We start from the raw sequence: 14581 nt of genomic DNA, 5'->3' as shown, positions 1-14581 counted from the left end.
CATATAGTAGGTGCTCAACTAATATTAGCTACAAATCAAACAAAACAAAAACTGTACCTAGGGTCATAAAGAGCGAATCCTAGCTCTGCTGAGGGATGGATGGAGGGATGGATCCATACGTGGTAAAGCGAATGTAGCAAAACGCTAATGATAGAGTCTGGGTAGTGGGTCTATGGTGTTAAACTTTGCCTTCTTTCAAAGTAACATCTTGGAGTTGGAGGGAAAAGAGACACAGGAAAGGGACTCGCCAGTCCTGCCAATGTCGTGTGAGGCAATTACGCTTAGAATTGTGGGTGAAAAGCAAGAGATGCACAGAGACACCAACCCAAGCTCTGATATCACTGAGTCACTGTTATGGACTGAACTGTGTCCCCCAAAATTTACAGGTTGAAGTTCCAATGCCCAAGGTAACCATATTTGGACATAGGGTTTTTAGGGAGGTAATTAATGTTAAATGTTAATATTAAATTAAGAGTAGGGCCCTAATTCAGTCTGACCAATGCCCCTATTCGAAGAGGAAATGTGGACGCACAGAGAGACACAGAGGGCATGCACACACGGAGGAAAGACCATGTGAGGACACAGTGAGAAGGCAGCAGCCATCTGCCAGCCAAGGAGAGAGGCCGCAGGAGAAACCAACCCTGCCAACACCTTGATCTCAGACTTCCAGCATCCAGAACCATGAAAAAGTGTATTTCTGACATTTAAGCCACCCAGTCTGTGGTAATTTGTTATGGCAGCTCTAGCCGACTAAGGCAGTCATTGAATTAACCAACCTTGGAATTATCTACCTACTGTCTCCTGTGAGAGAATAAACATCCTTAGTGCTTTAAAAACAATCTCAGCTCTGCCTGCTATTTTGGACAAGTTATTTAACTTCTATAAGCTCCCAGTTTCTTTGCTATAAAATGAGTATAATAATTTCTATCTCCTGGAGTTAGTGTGAGGAGTAAATGGGAAGGCAGATAAGAAAATGTTTGGCGCAGCGATCAAGAATTAGAATTTGACTATTTCTCTTAGAAGCAGAGAGTACAAAAGCTCTTTTCACATTATTGTGTTAGCTTTTCCACTGGGCTGGCGAGGTAGGGTGAAAGGGCTGGATTGCTTGTTGCTTTGTCCAGTGACACCATGCCATATTTGATGAAGAGGTCCCAGATGGCAGCAGGACACAACCAAGGGTGTGGTGTACCATACTGGGACCATATCTGCTGTTCAGACTCAGGGTCAACATTTCTGCAGAGCACCAATCTCACACTTTGGGCTCACCTCCCTCCTGAAGTTCTGCATCAACCAGCTTCCCTGGATTACAACTGATGTTGCTGCTCACCTCTCTGGCCCAAGCCAGAAGGGCAATCCCACAAGAGCACCCCGACCCACTGGGTAGACACTTACCTACATCAGCCCCGCTGAGTGCTTTTCCCAGTGGCCAGGGCCTCATGTCGATTCTCTTCCCATTAATAGCAAGCAACTGCACACAGCCTTGAAAGCCTCGATTTGTTCCTGTTGCTCTGACCAACCAGTAAGCGCTGGGAGCCCCACCAAGATAGAGAGGCGTCCGGAAGGTAATTTTACTGTACTGACCCTTTAAGAAAGATTATCACTCTGTCTCAGTAAACAAAATCAAAAGCCAAAACACAATGTATTTTGATGAAGGACATGGTTAAGATGTAGGTTGCAGCACCAATGTTTTCTTCCATCACATTTATCTTTAAGACATTGCACAACGGGAAAATTAAACCCATGGTTACCACTGGAAACTCAATGAGCTTCTCAGAGGGCTGTGCTTCCATGAGGGATGGTTTTGGAATGTCTACAAGGGAAAGGAAGGGAGTCAGAGCCAAGACCAACTCAACAGGCAGTTGACCATGCGGGGCATCCAAAACAAACTTTCTCTTCCTAGCTCTGACACCAATTTACTGTGTACCTTGGACAGGTCATAGGGCCATTCTGTGCCTCAAAAAGTGATAATACTAATTTTACATGGGCTAAAGCTTACCCTTTTATAATCCTATTCACCTTTATGCTATATTCTGCAAGAAACCTGTGGAGGAGAAGTTGCCAAACCGATCGTGTTGCAAAATTTTTTGAAATTTGCTCACAGATACAAAAATTTTTCTAGTGTTATTACAGTGAGGTAGGGAAACTTCCAATCTTAGACCAACCACAATCTGAATTGCAGGTTTTGAGGTTACAAAATACAGAGCTGAACATTAGGTGGGACAAAATTAAGGCACCCTTGGTCATTCTTTTTTTATTACAGAAATATCTCGTTCATTTAGGTTAAAGGGTAGAGAGGGTGTTGGGAAGAGGCACACTGCCTGAACTTTTAAAGTGTCTAGAGTGTAAGCCCTGAAATGTAATATTTATCCTTTAAACTTTTGTTGCCAGCAAGTGGAAAATCTAATCATCATTTTATCTTTTCTAATGAATAGATAAGAATCTTTGTAAATACCGACTGAGCATGAGCTAGGCAGCTTTACAGTACCTGCCGAGGGTTTTAAGGATTAATTAAATTGTTTGCCAGCCACTGCTCAGTGGCTGCTTTCATTAGATGAGTTAAATGCCCTCTTGGCTTATTTCTCAAGATGCTCAGAATTCACTTCTTCTGGATCCTCTTCACCTTTCTGGTCCTGTTCCCTGATCAAGGACCACAGCAGGGGGCCTGAGAGCTGAATCCTTTTCTAGAGCATCAGTGTATCACAGAGGTGGGTGGCTCCTTTGAGGTGCCCTTCACAGCATCCCAGGCAATAGTCTTCGAGCCTGTCCTTTACTTTCTTCTCATGAAGTTTGCATTCAGGTCCCTGCCTATACAGAGAAATGGAAGTGCCCTGGAGTTTGCATTCCCCCAGGACAGCCCTTAACAGATTGGGATAACTCCAAGGTCTAATCTATATTCCAGCGCTCCACCGTGGGACCAGGCTGAAGCCATACTCTGAAGAACTGTGCCGGAGATCTCACTCTGCCTGGCTTTCTCCTCCTCCATGTTCATCTCCTCCCACTTGCCAGCTTCCGTTGGGAGCACTTTCTTAACATGTCCCTTGCACAGGATTCCTCATCTCAGCTCTGCTTCTGGGGAACCGACTTAAGATAGAATCCCTATCTCCCAAGACAGCTTATTAAACATGCCACATCTGTGGACCTGCTGATACAATTTGCTTAGCAAGTCCCAGTAGTAGAGAGGTAAACTTCACCCTGAGCATCCATAAAGTTACATGCTTTTTGAAATTAATTCTTGTATAGTCAGCCCTCCAAATTCATGGGTTCCACATCCATAGATTCAACCACCCGCAGGTCAAAAATATTTGAAAAGAAGAAAACAATAAAAAATAACAATATAACAATAAAAAATAACAATATAACAAAATAAAAAATAAAAATAAAGTATGACAACTATTTACATAGCATTTACATTGTATTAGGTATTATAAGTAATCTAGAGATGATTTAAAGTATATGGGAGGATGTGCACAAATTATATGCAAATACTACGCCATCTTATATAAAAAAGGACTTGAGCATTCACTGATTTGGGTATCTGTAGGGGGTCCTGGAACCAATCCCCTGTGGATACCAAAGGATGACTGTATTCATTAAAATCAAAAAGTATTGGGATTGAAAAAAAATATGAAAAATCATATAATCCAAGCTTCCATTGGCTGTTGGAATCCTTGTACATCCCTATCAAAAGGTTTAGATGTTATTTCTGAACACCCCCCCCAAGGACATGGAGGCGTTTCCTGAGATAGTCTATTGCACCTCCATGCACCTTTATATGATTAGGTGAAGCTAAGATTGGTCTCCCTGAGGCTCTCCCCATTTGGCTTCAGCATCGGGGGGCCATGGAATAAATCCTTCTTCCCCAAGACTCTTCCTTGACTCTATGATGAAAAGCCACCATCCACACCTCCATCTTCTCTCTTCCAAACTAATCTATAATCCTTTAATCAATCATTGAAGGGATTTCAAGTAGTCTTTCTGTTTGAGTGACTGCCCCTTGAACATGCTCCAATTTGTCTATGGGCCTCTTACAATGTGGTCATCTATATGAATGTAATCTTAAAGGATTAAGAGTCACCATTAGAGTCATTGGAAGCTATCACATAGTCACCAGAATAGAACAGAAATGTCACCTCCCTTTTTCTAGATACCAAGCCTCTATTAACACAGCCTACAATTTCTTTAACTTGTTGTAGTTAACACACAGCACTGTTTGTTAACCTTTATTGAAATTCCTTGCTTTAAACCACTAGACATTTTCACGTGTTATTTCTATTACAGCGACTCCATTCTGTCTGCATGTTAGTATTTTGGGCCGAAGTTGAAAGTTCTTTTATTCCTATCAAACTTCACTTTATCACGTTAGGCCTACTGTTCTGGCATTTACGTGACTCTGTAGTTCATTTACCCTGTCTTTTCCTTTTCTAGCAATATGGGCATAAGCAATATCACTGGATTCACATTTACTAGATTTGGATTCTTGTTCCTTTGGAATCAGTGGGGTCCAAATCAAATTAAAGAGAATTTTTTCTATTCTTTTATTTTTTGGATCAGCAAGGCATGGCCCTTTACATAACATGTCTGGCTGGCAAAGAGTAGTGAGAAGCTCAGGCAGAGAGGAAGCTATAGAAACATATACAAAGGCTTTCTTGCTACATTTTTCCTCAGAGAATATGGACATCTGCCTGATTATAATTACAGGTTTGGTTCCTTGGCAGGTTGCTAATTCAAACTGTTTATTCTAAACACAGTCCTAAAATTACCCAGAGCATAACAAATATGTGAATACCTAGGTGATTTGCTGAGCAGCCCAACAGTTAAATTATTTTACCACTTCCTATAATCATGGCCCCCCCAAAAGGTAGATGAACAGATTATTCCTGCATATTGAACCAAGTGAACCTTTTAAGACTATTTCCTAAAGCCACAGGATTGCAACACCCCTGCCTTAAAAGCAAGCTTTGTGTTTGATGTTAATAATGGGTTCTCTTCTTCTAATATGGGCCTTCCTCTACCCCTGGCCTTGATGTCCTTGTGGAAAGAGAGCATGTCCCTGGGCACAAGGCCTACAGCATGTGCTGTGCACCCAACAGCAATGACACTTGCAAGTTCAATTCTTCTCCTGGGCAGATGCATGATGGATGTGTGCTCTGAAAGCCCACCTTGACTGGCAAGACTGAGCAGGAACATGTCAAAGCTCAGTTGCATGGGTTCACCATGAAAAATGGGCCTCACCAAGCCCATCCAGAACTTGGATCCTGCAGATCTGCCTCAGTTCTCTGCAGTGAGCACATCTCGGGATGTCTACAGTGGGTGCTAGGTGGGGTGAGCAGGGGTGAGGCTTGCACTCACCTGTGACTGGCCTGTCACTGGGGTGCCGTTGTTCAGCTGTAGCAGCCCGTTCAGCCCATCTCTGTAAAGCATAACTGTGTGCCAGCCCCCCAATTTGATTTTGGTCTCACTTATGATTATGGCAACCCCAGTTCCACAATTAAACCTGTGGGAGAGGAAAAGAAAAGGAAGGTTCTTTGATCAATCAGCTCATTATGTTTTCAGATTCCATGGACATCACTTCCAGGGTGATGGCTCCTTTCAGAGTCAATCTGTTTAGAGTTACGTTTGCAAATATCAAGAGATGTTTAAATCTATACATGGAAGAACTAGATGCCTCTTCCCTGGGACGATCTCAGTCTAGTTATCTTTAATCTGCCCATAGGACCTTTCAATGTAGGGACTTCTTTAACCTGATTTTCTCTGCAGCTGAGAAAACGTCTGGCAGCTCAGGCCCAACTTCTCCTTTTCAGAGACTGCCGGATGTTAAAGTGGATTTGAAGTGCAGCAGATTGGAACATGAGTCACTCTGCTTCCTGGGATTTCTCTGGGGACTTTCCCAACTCTCAAATGACAGGCTCAGTGATATTAATAAAATGTAAAAATTCAAGTTTTCACACTTGTTTTGGCAAGCTGGCCAGCCCTGCCATGTGTGTTCAGCTTGTGCCCAAATATAGGGGAGGTTTCCATAGGAGGTTCAGGCTCTGGGGCGAGCTGTGGGACAACGGAGGAGCATCCTCAGATGGCTGCATTCCTCTTGTTTTCTCCCAACCTCCCTATGCCCAGGGGGCCACTGGTCACTATGCCTGAAAGGAAAAAGTTCAGTCCTTTCCAGTCAACTTCCAGCCACCATGCCACTTCCCCATGGAGCCTGAGATTGCCAGTGGGGAAGGCATCATGGCTGGCATTTTCCTTATTATGATTTGCATTATCTGCAGCCCACTTCTCAGGGCCTCTTACCATCTCATGATCCTCAGTGGAGTGGAATGGGGTGGAAAGGCATTGCTGGACAGCCTTAGCTAGAGGGGGACATCAGAACCACTCAGCAGGAGTTGCAGAGTTGGAGAGCTGCAACCAGCCAATAACTGCCAGTGCTACTGAGAGTCTACCTGATCCTCCAAGTGCTAGACTTGCACAAGGTTAGAACCACTGCCCCAGGTCCTAGTGGCTAACATCAAACTTCCATAAATCAGATCATTCACCAAAGGATGGGGCCCATTTTCTAGCCCAAGTGGGATGCTCCAAAGTCTTCTCCAACTTAAACAAAAGTATTTTTCATGCTAAAATAGTAATAAAAAAAGGCAATGATAGTTGGTGCTTATTGAGTTCTTGCTCTGGGGCAGGCACTGCTCTAAGCACTTTTCTGGATTAACTCATTTAACCCTCACAATGGCCCTATGAGGGAGCACAGGCTTAGAGAGGTTGCGTCATTTGTGGAAGGTCAGGTAACAGTGAAATGGTGTCATTAGTATCTTAGCCAGGGCACTATGGAGAAGGACAAGGCTGATGTGCATTGGCCATTCACAAATAGGTGATTGATTACATGAGGGTGATGTGTGATTAAAACACTCAACCCTCCATAAAACTCTGCCCCTCCTCTCTCAAGAGAGGCACACATAAGCTAAAGGTGACTTCCAAAGTGTGTTGGGGAAGAAATGATCGGGGTAGATGACGCAAGCCAAAGAGTTCACCACAGCTCCGGGGGAAGACCAGGACAGAGCCTCTGTGAACCCTCAGGTGGCTGCAGCATCCTCCCTCCCCTCCATGGCTGCCATCCATATTTGCCACAAGGAGAACAGGAGGAGATCCCAGCCTCCTTCCCATCACATTCCCTAGAGATCCAGAAGAGAAGGGACTCTTTGGCTCACTGCTGCATTCTCAGGATCTACAGCAGTGCCTGGTACATTGTGGGAGCTCTGGAACCACTTGCTGTTGAATGAGTGAATAATTATGAGGTTCCAAAACTCAAGTTTCAAAGGCTATCCTGAAACCCGGATACTCCAGTATTTAGTAAACTGGTCCATGCTCATTTTATACACTCCATTTCTTTATCTACTGGAATCCAGGCTGTATATAATTCATTCACACTATAAAAATGTAAATACAATGTAGGATAGTATAAATAAAAAATCCACAGGGCTTTTGGCAGGAGTTACCTGAACTGGAGAGAGCGCCGGATGATAGCCAGGGACATGAAGTCACCCCTCCCGTGTTCGTTCTCCCCGCAGTAGAGCAGTAAGCCATCCTCCGCCTCTGCCTGTGATTATACAAACAAAAGCCACACGAACAATGAGCACCTCTTTTCCACAAAAGTGCCATCTGGAAACATTCATGAATCCGAAACTTGACTGGTTCTCCTCTGCAATCCTATTTACAAACGGGCAAGCATGGGGACTCCAATTAATTCCCAGGCATCCAGTGCCAGTTCATTTTCAATAAACAAATGACTGCAATATAAACAGTGGGTGAGGAATGGCAGTGAGGTGAGAGGAAGGTGACCCTGTCTTTGACCTGCTTTTACTTGGCTTTGTGGATCCACCTTCAGAGCCCCGGGAAAACCATATGTGCAAAGACCATGCTCATAGAGAGAACACTGAGCATGCTCAACAAACTCTATTCTCACCAAAGAACATTCCATTTTGTTCTATATTCTTTTTTACTCCCCTCCCTCTAGGGAGGCATGCGAATTTGCTTCTTTCTTTCTATCAGGAGCACAGGACGTAAGTACAGCCCAGGCGACAGTCATGCTGGATGTCTTAGACAAAGACGAGTCATCTCTTGGACACTCAATAATGTGGCCATGACCTGAAGGGGGACTTGTTTCCAGACCTCCAAACCTTTTTGTGTCATTGGAGATACCCAAAAGAGCCACTTTAAGCTGAAGTCACTGATTGAATTCTGCAGCTGATTCAGATTGGAGAGCGTCCAACAGGCCCTCACAATATGCCAGGGTTACGTACAGTATACGTTTTCTGTTTGTTTGGCTACAGCAATGACAGTGAAGACAGATATTAGTGCTCCCTGTAAAAGGGATTTTGGAATGGTAAATGCAATATTTCTCCTGAAATCCTGGTCTGGGAGGAGTCACTACTGTGGACATCATCGCAAGGACCACAACATTTCCACTGAGAACCTTCAGACCAGCAGCTTCTGTAGTCTAGTAACATACAAAGCCCACCCTCCCCTCGCTGGCACACTTAAATGTTGTGAACGTGCCCATTGCTCCCACTATCCTGTGAACTGGTTTAGGACAGACTCTGTGTCATATTTACCTTTGATTGTCCCCTCCCCCTGCTTCTCTCTTCCTCTCCCCTTCCCTTTGGATATAGCACATTGCTGTGTTAAGATGCCCAATAAGCACTCATCAAATGACTAATCCTCTTACCCTAAATTCAAGAGTAATTTGAAATGACTGATAGGCGTTCTTCAGAGGTTCAAAGGTTACATAGGAGTGTCCAAAGAACTGAGGGTACTGTATAACAATATCTGAAAAGAAAAAAGACAACACAAAAGAATGCTGTTTCCTCATTTCTTCAAAAACAAAGATCAATACACACCACTGTCTGAATCCCATCAAGTGAAAACCCCCCACTAGTTTGTTAAATTTGGATAACTATCTTCTTTTCTCTATTTTTTACACTTACTGTTCTCATTCTTGGAGACTTTGAGCTTCTGAAATTCTTAGGCAACAACTGAATTTTTGGAGATTGGTGCTTGCTTCTCCAAACAGAGATCAATGGCTTTACGACCATCGTCACCTGCTTTGAGCTGTACATTGTGTAATATAACTTAGTCCAAGTATTATCCTTCTTAACCCTCATGCACATGTTTTAGGTGAATTTTTGGTAGAGATGTGATCCTAGTAAAGCCCACCTCCTCAAGGTGCCATCAGGACGATTTACTGATTGTTGTGAAAGCACTACACGTTTGTAGAAACACGGCTGCTGGCTAGTTAGGAACAGTGAGAGTTGCCTGGCACTTTGCCCTGCATGGCTGATTATTGACCAGTACATGGAAGAAGAGACTTATATTAGAATAGGGACTCGAAGGAACCATGTTTGGATGAGAAAACTGCCCTCCAGCTCCCAGTGGGCCCCCACCACCATGCCCCGACCCCGCCGAGGACCTACCTTCTGAGCAGCTCTCGCCACCTTTGCCCAGGTTGCAATGGCATCGCGAGCCCCCCCAGGTGTAGTCGTTGATACAGAAGCTGTCAGCAGAGCAGAGGGTTTCATCACAAGACAAGTCAAAGAGCCTTGATATCATGGCCACACCATTCTTCCCCTTCTTCTCTACCGGGGTGGGAGCCACCGTTGATACAGAAGCTGTCAGCAGAGCAGAGGGTTTCATCACAAGACAAGTCAAAGAGCCTTGACATCATGGCCACACCATTCTTCCCCTTCTTCTCTACCGGGGTGGGAGCCACCGCAGTTGTAGGGAGAGATGCTGAGGTAGGGGGGACAAGTCTGGAAACAGTCTTTGAGTGAGGCATAGATGTCATCTTCTTATTCCCTCCTTTGGTAACAGGAAGTGGTTTAATCTAAAACCAGAGAAGGAAAAGGTTCAGGATGAACACAGAGCATGGTAGTTAGACTGCCTTATTTGTGGTTGCTGCCTAATACTTGAAAATATGGTCACTGTTGATACTTCCAAAAACCCTGGGATGTAGATTGGGCAAATAGTATTGACCCCAATTTATGAATGAAGAACCCGAGGCTCAGAGATTTTAAGTACATTGCTCTGTGTTTCCCAGAAAATCAGTGGTAAAGCTGCAATTATATAATTTATTCTTATTATAACATTACAAAGATACGTTACTTTGCTGAGGAATTGTCATTTTCTTATAATAGGTACTGTTATAAAATTTCACTTAGTGGGAAATCTAAATATTTTTTTGCCAGACTGTGAAGTTGGCAGGCAGAGGCTGTCCACAGAATATCAGCATGCTTGGTACATTCCTGCTACTAACTCACGATCATGGGGAACCTAGTAATTAGAGGAAACAAATAAGTGTTAAAAGCAAATGGGCCAATTTAAGTTTTAAGTAAAATGTTTATGGTCAATTGGCTAAACTGCCTTGTTCATCCAGAAAATAAAGACAATCGGGGTTTTAAGAGCACGGATTATTGTTACCTCCTCAAAGGAAATATCCAAATCTAAGTCGTCTTCAAATCCCTCATCGTCCTCACTGGCTCCCATGTCAGTGATATAATGGGGTCCATAGCGGCCACTGCCTGCTTCCTCGGGGCCTTCACAAAGAAAAACAGCACACCTCTGTCAACACAGGCCTTTGCTCCACTTTCTATCCCCACTCAGAGCTGTGCTGAATGGATCAGGACGTACTGGAAACATACAAGGAATTCACCACAGAAGAGAAAGCATCAATGACCAAGAAATGTGAAAAATGTTTCCTTCCATAAGTAATCAAGGAAATGCCAATTAAAATCAGAAAGAGATGCCATTTTATACTTACGAGACTGGCAAAAATGTGAGTCAGGCAATGAAAAACATTGCCAAGGATACACTCATGTTAGATGTGTGAACTGGCACAAGCACTTTGCAAAGCACTTGGAAATATTTAATAAAGTAGAAAATGTTTATATCCAGCAATCCCACCCCAACTTACAAAACCTAGAGAAATGCTTCCTGCGTATGTGTGCCAAGAGGCATGTGCAAAAGAGGCTCGTAGCATCAGAACTTATAATAGTAAAAAATATCCCACATTTGCCTTTTATAAGAACAAGCAACTCTGCAAATGTCCATCAACAGAGAATGGATAAATGAATTACAGTACATCAATGGAATAGAGTACTACATAGCAGGGGAAATGAACGAATGAGTGTTTTTTTTGTTTTTTTTTTTTCAAAAGATGACCGGTAAGGGGATCTTAACCCTTGACTTGGTGTTGTCAGCACCATGCTCACCCAGTGAGCTAACCGGTCATCCCTATATGGGATCCGAACCCGTGGCCTTGGTGTTATCAGCACCGCACTCTCCCGAGTGAGCCACGGGCCGGCCCCGAATGAGTGTTTAATACATCAACGCGGCTTAATCTCACATGATTTCATGCAAAAAAAAAATGCAAGTTACAAAAGAATGCATCCAGCTTAATACCATCTATAAAAAGTCAACAGCAGGCAAACAATATATTATTTAGGGATATATATATACATGTACATACATATATATGTAATTTAGCCTCTTGAGAAAAGTAAGACAATGACAGTCACAAAAATATCCAAGGGAAGTTAGAAGAGGGATATGAATGAGGTATGATTTACAAGGGCCTTTGACAGTATCTGTAATATTATATATCTTAAGCTAGGTTCTGGGTACATGTGAGTGTTCATATTATCTTTTATATAATACTTTTGAAGTATGAAGTATTTCATTAAAAGTTCTTTAAAACAAGAAAGGGAGATTATAATAAACACTCCCAGACCCAGAAAAAAGAGGGGCCTTATATGATATCTTGGGGGCCAACCACTTCCACCTATTTTAGCAGGACAATAAGATCTTTCAGAACTGGAAGGTGGGCTGAGAAAAACTCTTAGACGACAATACAGGCCATTGTCCTTTGGGGGATAATCTGATTAACCCTTTTATTCAGTTGTCATCTACACAGTCCACTGATCCACAACAGATCTGATTTAGGCTCCACACAGGCACACTCCCTCAGGAGTGGCAGCCTTTCGTGTCCTCCCAGTGGGTTTGGGCTGGCACAGGTACTAGCTGCCTTCTCTAAAGTGCACATGCCAGGCACCAGCCTTTAGGGTAGCAATACCTTTGGCAACAGAAAATGACTTTGGTAGGTTTCTGATGCTTATTAGTTATTAGATGCCCACTGTATTTGGACGACTGGTGAAAAAGAAAAAAGAAAAATAATATAAAAAACATAAACTGAACTCAAAGACATTCTGCTTTCAGAGTAAGCTAAGCTAACACTTTTCTCACAAAAACAAACTCACCTTCCTTGTCTTAGTCTGTTTTGGCTGCCATAACAAAAATATCATAAGCCAAGAGGCTTATAAACAACAAACATTTATTTCTCACAGTTCTGGAGGCTGAGAAGTCCAAGATCAAAGTGCTGGTGGTATCTGGTAAGGGCTCACTTCTACATAGACTGTGCCTTCTAGCTGTGTCCTCACACAGTGAGAGGGGCAAACAAGCACCTTCAGGCCTCTTTAATAAGAACACTAATCCCATTCACGAGGGTTCCACCCTCATGATCTAATCATCTCCCAAAGGCTCCACCTCTCAAAACCATCACCTTAGGGATTAGAATTTCAACATGTGAAATTCAGGGGACATAAACATTCAGATCATAGCACTCCTCCAAGCAAAATAGCAAACAGATTGAAAATGGAGCTGAAGGAAATGGCCAAAAGTCGTTTCTGTCAGGGGGCACACTGTTGACATTTTTACTGGTCTCCTGGAAAAGGAAGAGAGAAACGCGTTCAGCAGGTGATACAGAAACAGGGTAGGATGAGCTGCTCTCGGGTGTTCAGGCACATCTGAACAGAGGTGGGATAACACCGGAGGTGCTGTTCTCATCCCCTCCACACCAACTCCCCACAGTTTTATTTAAAATAGCCCACCTGTCAGCTGAAAATCCAAGCCTTTTGATGACAGATTTATACCTGGATGCAGGTTCTTTTGAGCCACCTGCATGCAGCACAGCTGTGCACCACATGTCATCACTCAAAGAGCCAAAAGTCCCTGAGGACCACTCCTTCCTATTGTCTCTCTTCACCTCTGTGTCTTTCCATCTCTCTCCCTGCCTCTCTCTCCATTTCTATCTCTGCTTCTCTCATATATTCAGAATTGTTGGATTTCAGAGGAAGAAATCCATTCGGTAGTAAAAGGAGTATATGACACGTGCACGAAGAAACCTTCACTTTTATCTTCAGCAGGTTGGGCTCTCGGCCTCCAGAGTATTCTCCCTGGCCCTGTGCATTCTTGACATTCTTATGCATATTCTCATCAGTGTTAAGATTCTCTTCCTTATCTTATGTCTCCTTATCAGAAAGAACATCTTCAATGTCTCCCCACTGCCTACCACATAAATTCTAGCCTCCTATAGGTCAAGAATTTAAGGATCTCAATAACGACTCTTTTTCCTCCTTATTTTCCCTATTGCTATTATTACTGAAACCTATTCTCTCTCTCCTACTTACCAAGCACTGTTAGGTGCCATACATAATACATATTTTTTTCTTTTTTATGCCCTTTGTCCAATCTCTCCCCATCCCCCTTTCCCTCCTTCCTCCCCCCTCTAATTACCCTAGATTTCTTCTCTCCTTCTGAAAGAGTAATGGTTACTCTGTTGATTTGTAGCCTAGATGATCTGTCCAATGCTGAGAGGTGTGTTCAGGTCCCCCAATATTATTGTTGAGCAGATGCTTCTTCTGTCACTCTGGAATGAACTTTGTGGAGAGAGACATCCTCTTCTTTTCTCTGGTCTCTGCTGGTGACTCTCCTTTGTCAATGTACTCCGGTGGCTGGCAGACCATCTGTGTGGTGGTTGTGGCATCTAGCCACTTTTGTGGCAGCCATGGTTATTGTGGCAGCTGTGGTGGGCCACCCACATGGAGGTGATGTTTTTGGCATGCTCCATGGTGCTGGTGGTGTGCCTGGTTGTGGGAGTGGGGTCTGGTCCCCAATCCATGCCTCAGGACTCCGGGCAGGCCCTGAGGCGCTGTGGGAGGGGGGTCTGGTCCCCAGCTTCATACCTCAGGTCCCCAGATGGGCCCCAAGGCACTGGCAGTGTAACTGGTTGTGGTGGGAGTCCGGTCTCTGGATCCATGCCTTGGGTCCCTGGGTGGGCCTCAAGGTGTTAGCGGTGTGCTGGCTGCGGGAGGGGGGACTTGGTCCCGGATCCAGTGCTGGCAATGTGCCTGGTTGTGGGAGGGGGGATGGGGGCCTGGACACATACCTCAGGTCCCTGGGCAGCCCTGAGGCACTGGCAGTGTGCCTGGGCCGGAACTAATTTTTTATCCTTTGTTACTTCTAAAATGGGAGAACTTTCTGTGGGGGGCAGTACTTGAGCTGTGTGGTTGAGCTAAATTGCTGCTTTGCTGCTGATTCCCTAAGGAAGGCATTTTGTGCAGCTCAGGTTTTAATGGTTGACTTTACAGGTACTTCTGGCTCTCCAGAGACCCAGTGCACCTGGGTTGTCTAGAAACTCTGATCTGGGCCTGAGTCTTTTCATCAAACCGCACCCCATGCAATTCTGTATTCTTGACCGGTCTCC

General features: G+C 44.0%; 1 protein-coding gene across 1 annotated transcript in view; it reads right to left on the bottom strand.

Annotated features, from left to right (window-relative positions):
* The window catches only part of EGFLAM (EGF-like, fibronectin type III and laminin G domains), a 55915-nt gene extending 42889 nt beyond the window's left edge, over positions 1 to 13026 (bottom strand). The window contains exons 1-8 of the mRNA XM_008579802.1: positions 12927 to 13026; positions 10462 to 10577; positions 9738 to 9868; positions 9459 to 9628; positions 8714 to 8814; positions 7485 to 7585; positions 5350 to 5494; positions 1393 to 1582 (exon numbers count right to left, since the gene is read on the bottom strand). Coding sequence (XP_008578024.1) covers positions 1393 to 1582; positions 5350 to 5494; positions 7485 to 7585; positions 8714 to 8814; positions 9459 to 9628; positions 9738 to 9868; positions 10462 to 10577; positions 12927 to 13026 — 1054 coding nt within the window. The remainder of the gene's footprint in view (positions 1 to 1392; positions 1583 to 5349; positions 5495 to 7484; positions 7586 to 8713; positions 8815 to 9458; positions 9629 to 9737; positions 9869 to 10461; positions 10578 to 12926) is intronic.
* Between the last annotated feature and the right edge of the window lie 1555 nt (positions 13027 to 14581).

This window comes from Galeopterus variegatus, unplaced genomic scaffold (assembly GCF_000696425.1).
Source record: "Galeopterus variegatus unplaced genomic scaffold, G_variegatus-3.0.2 Scaffold81, whole genome shotgun sequence".
NCBI classification, from domain to species: domain Eukaryota; kingdom Metazoa; phylum Chordata; class Mammalia; order Dermoptera; family Cynocephalidae; genus Galeopterus; species Galeopterus variegatus.
This window is presented reverse-complemented; position numbering and strand designations above follow the sequence as displayed.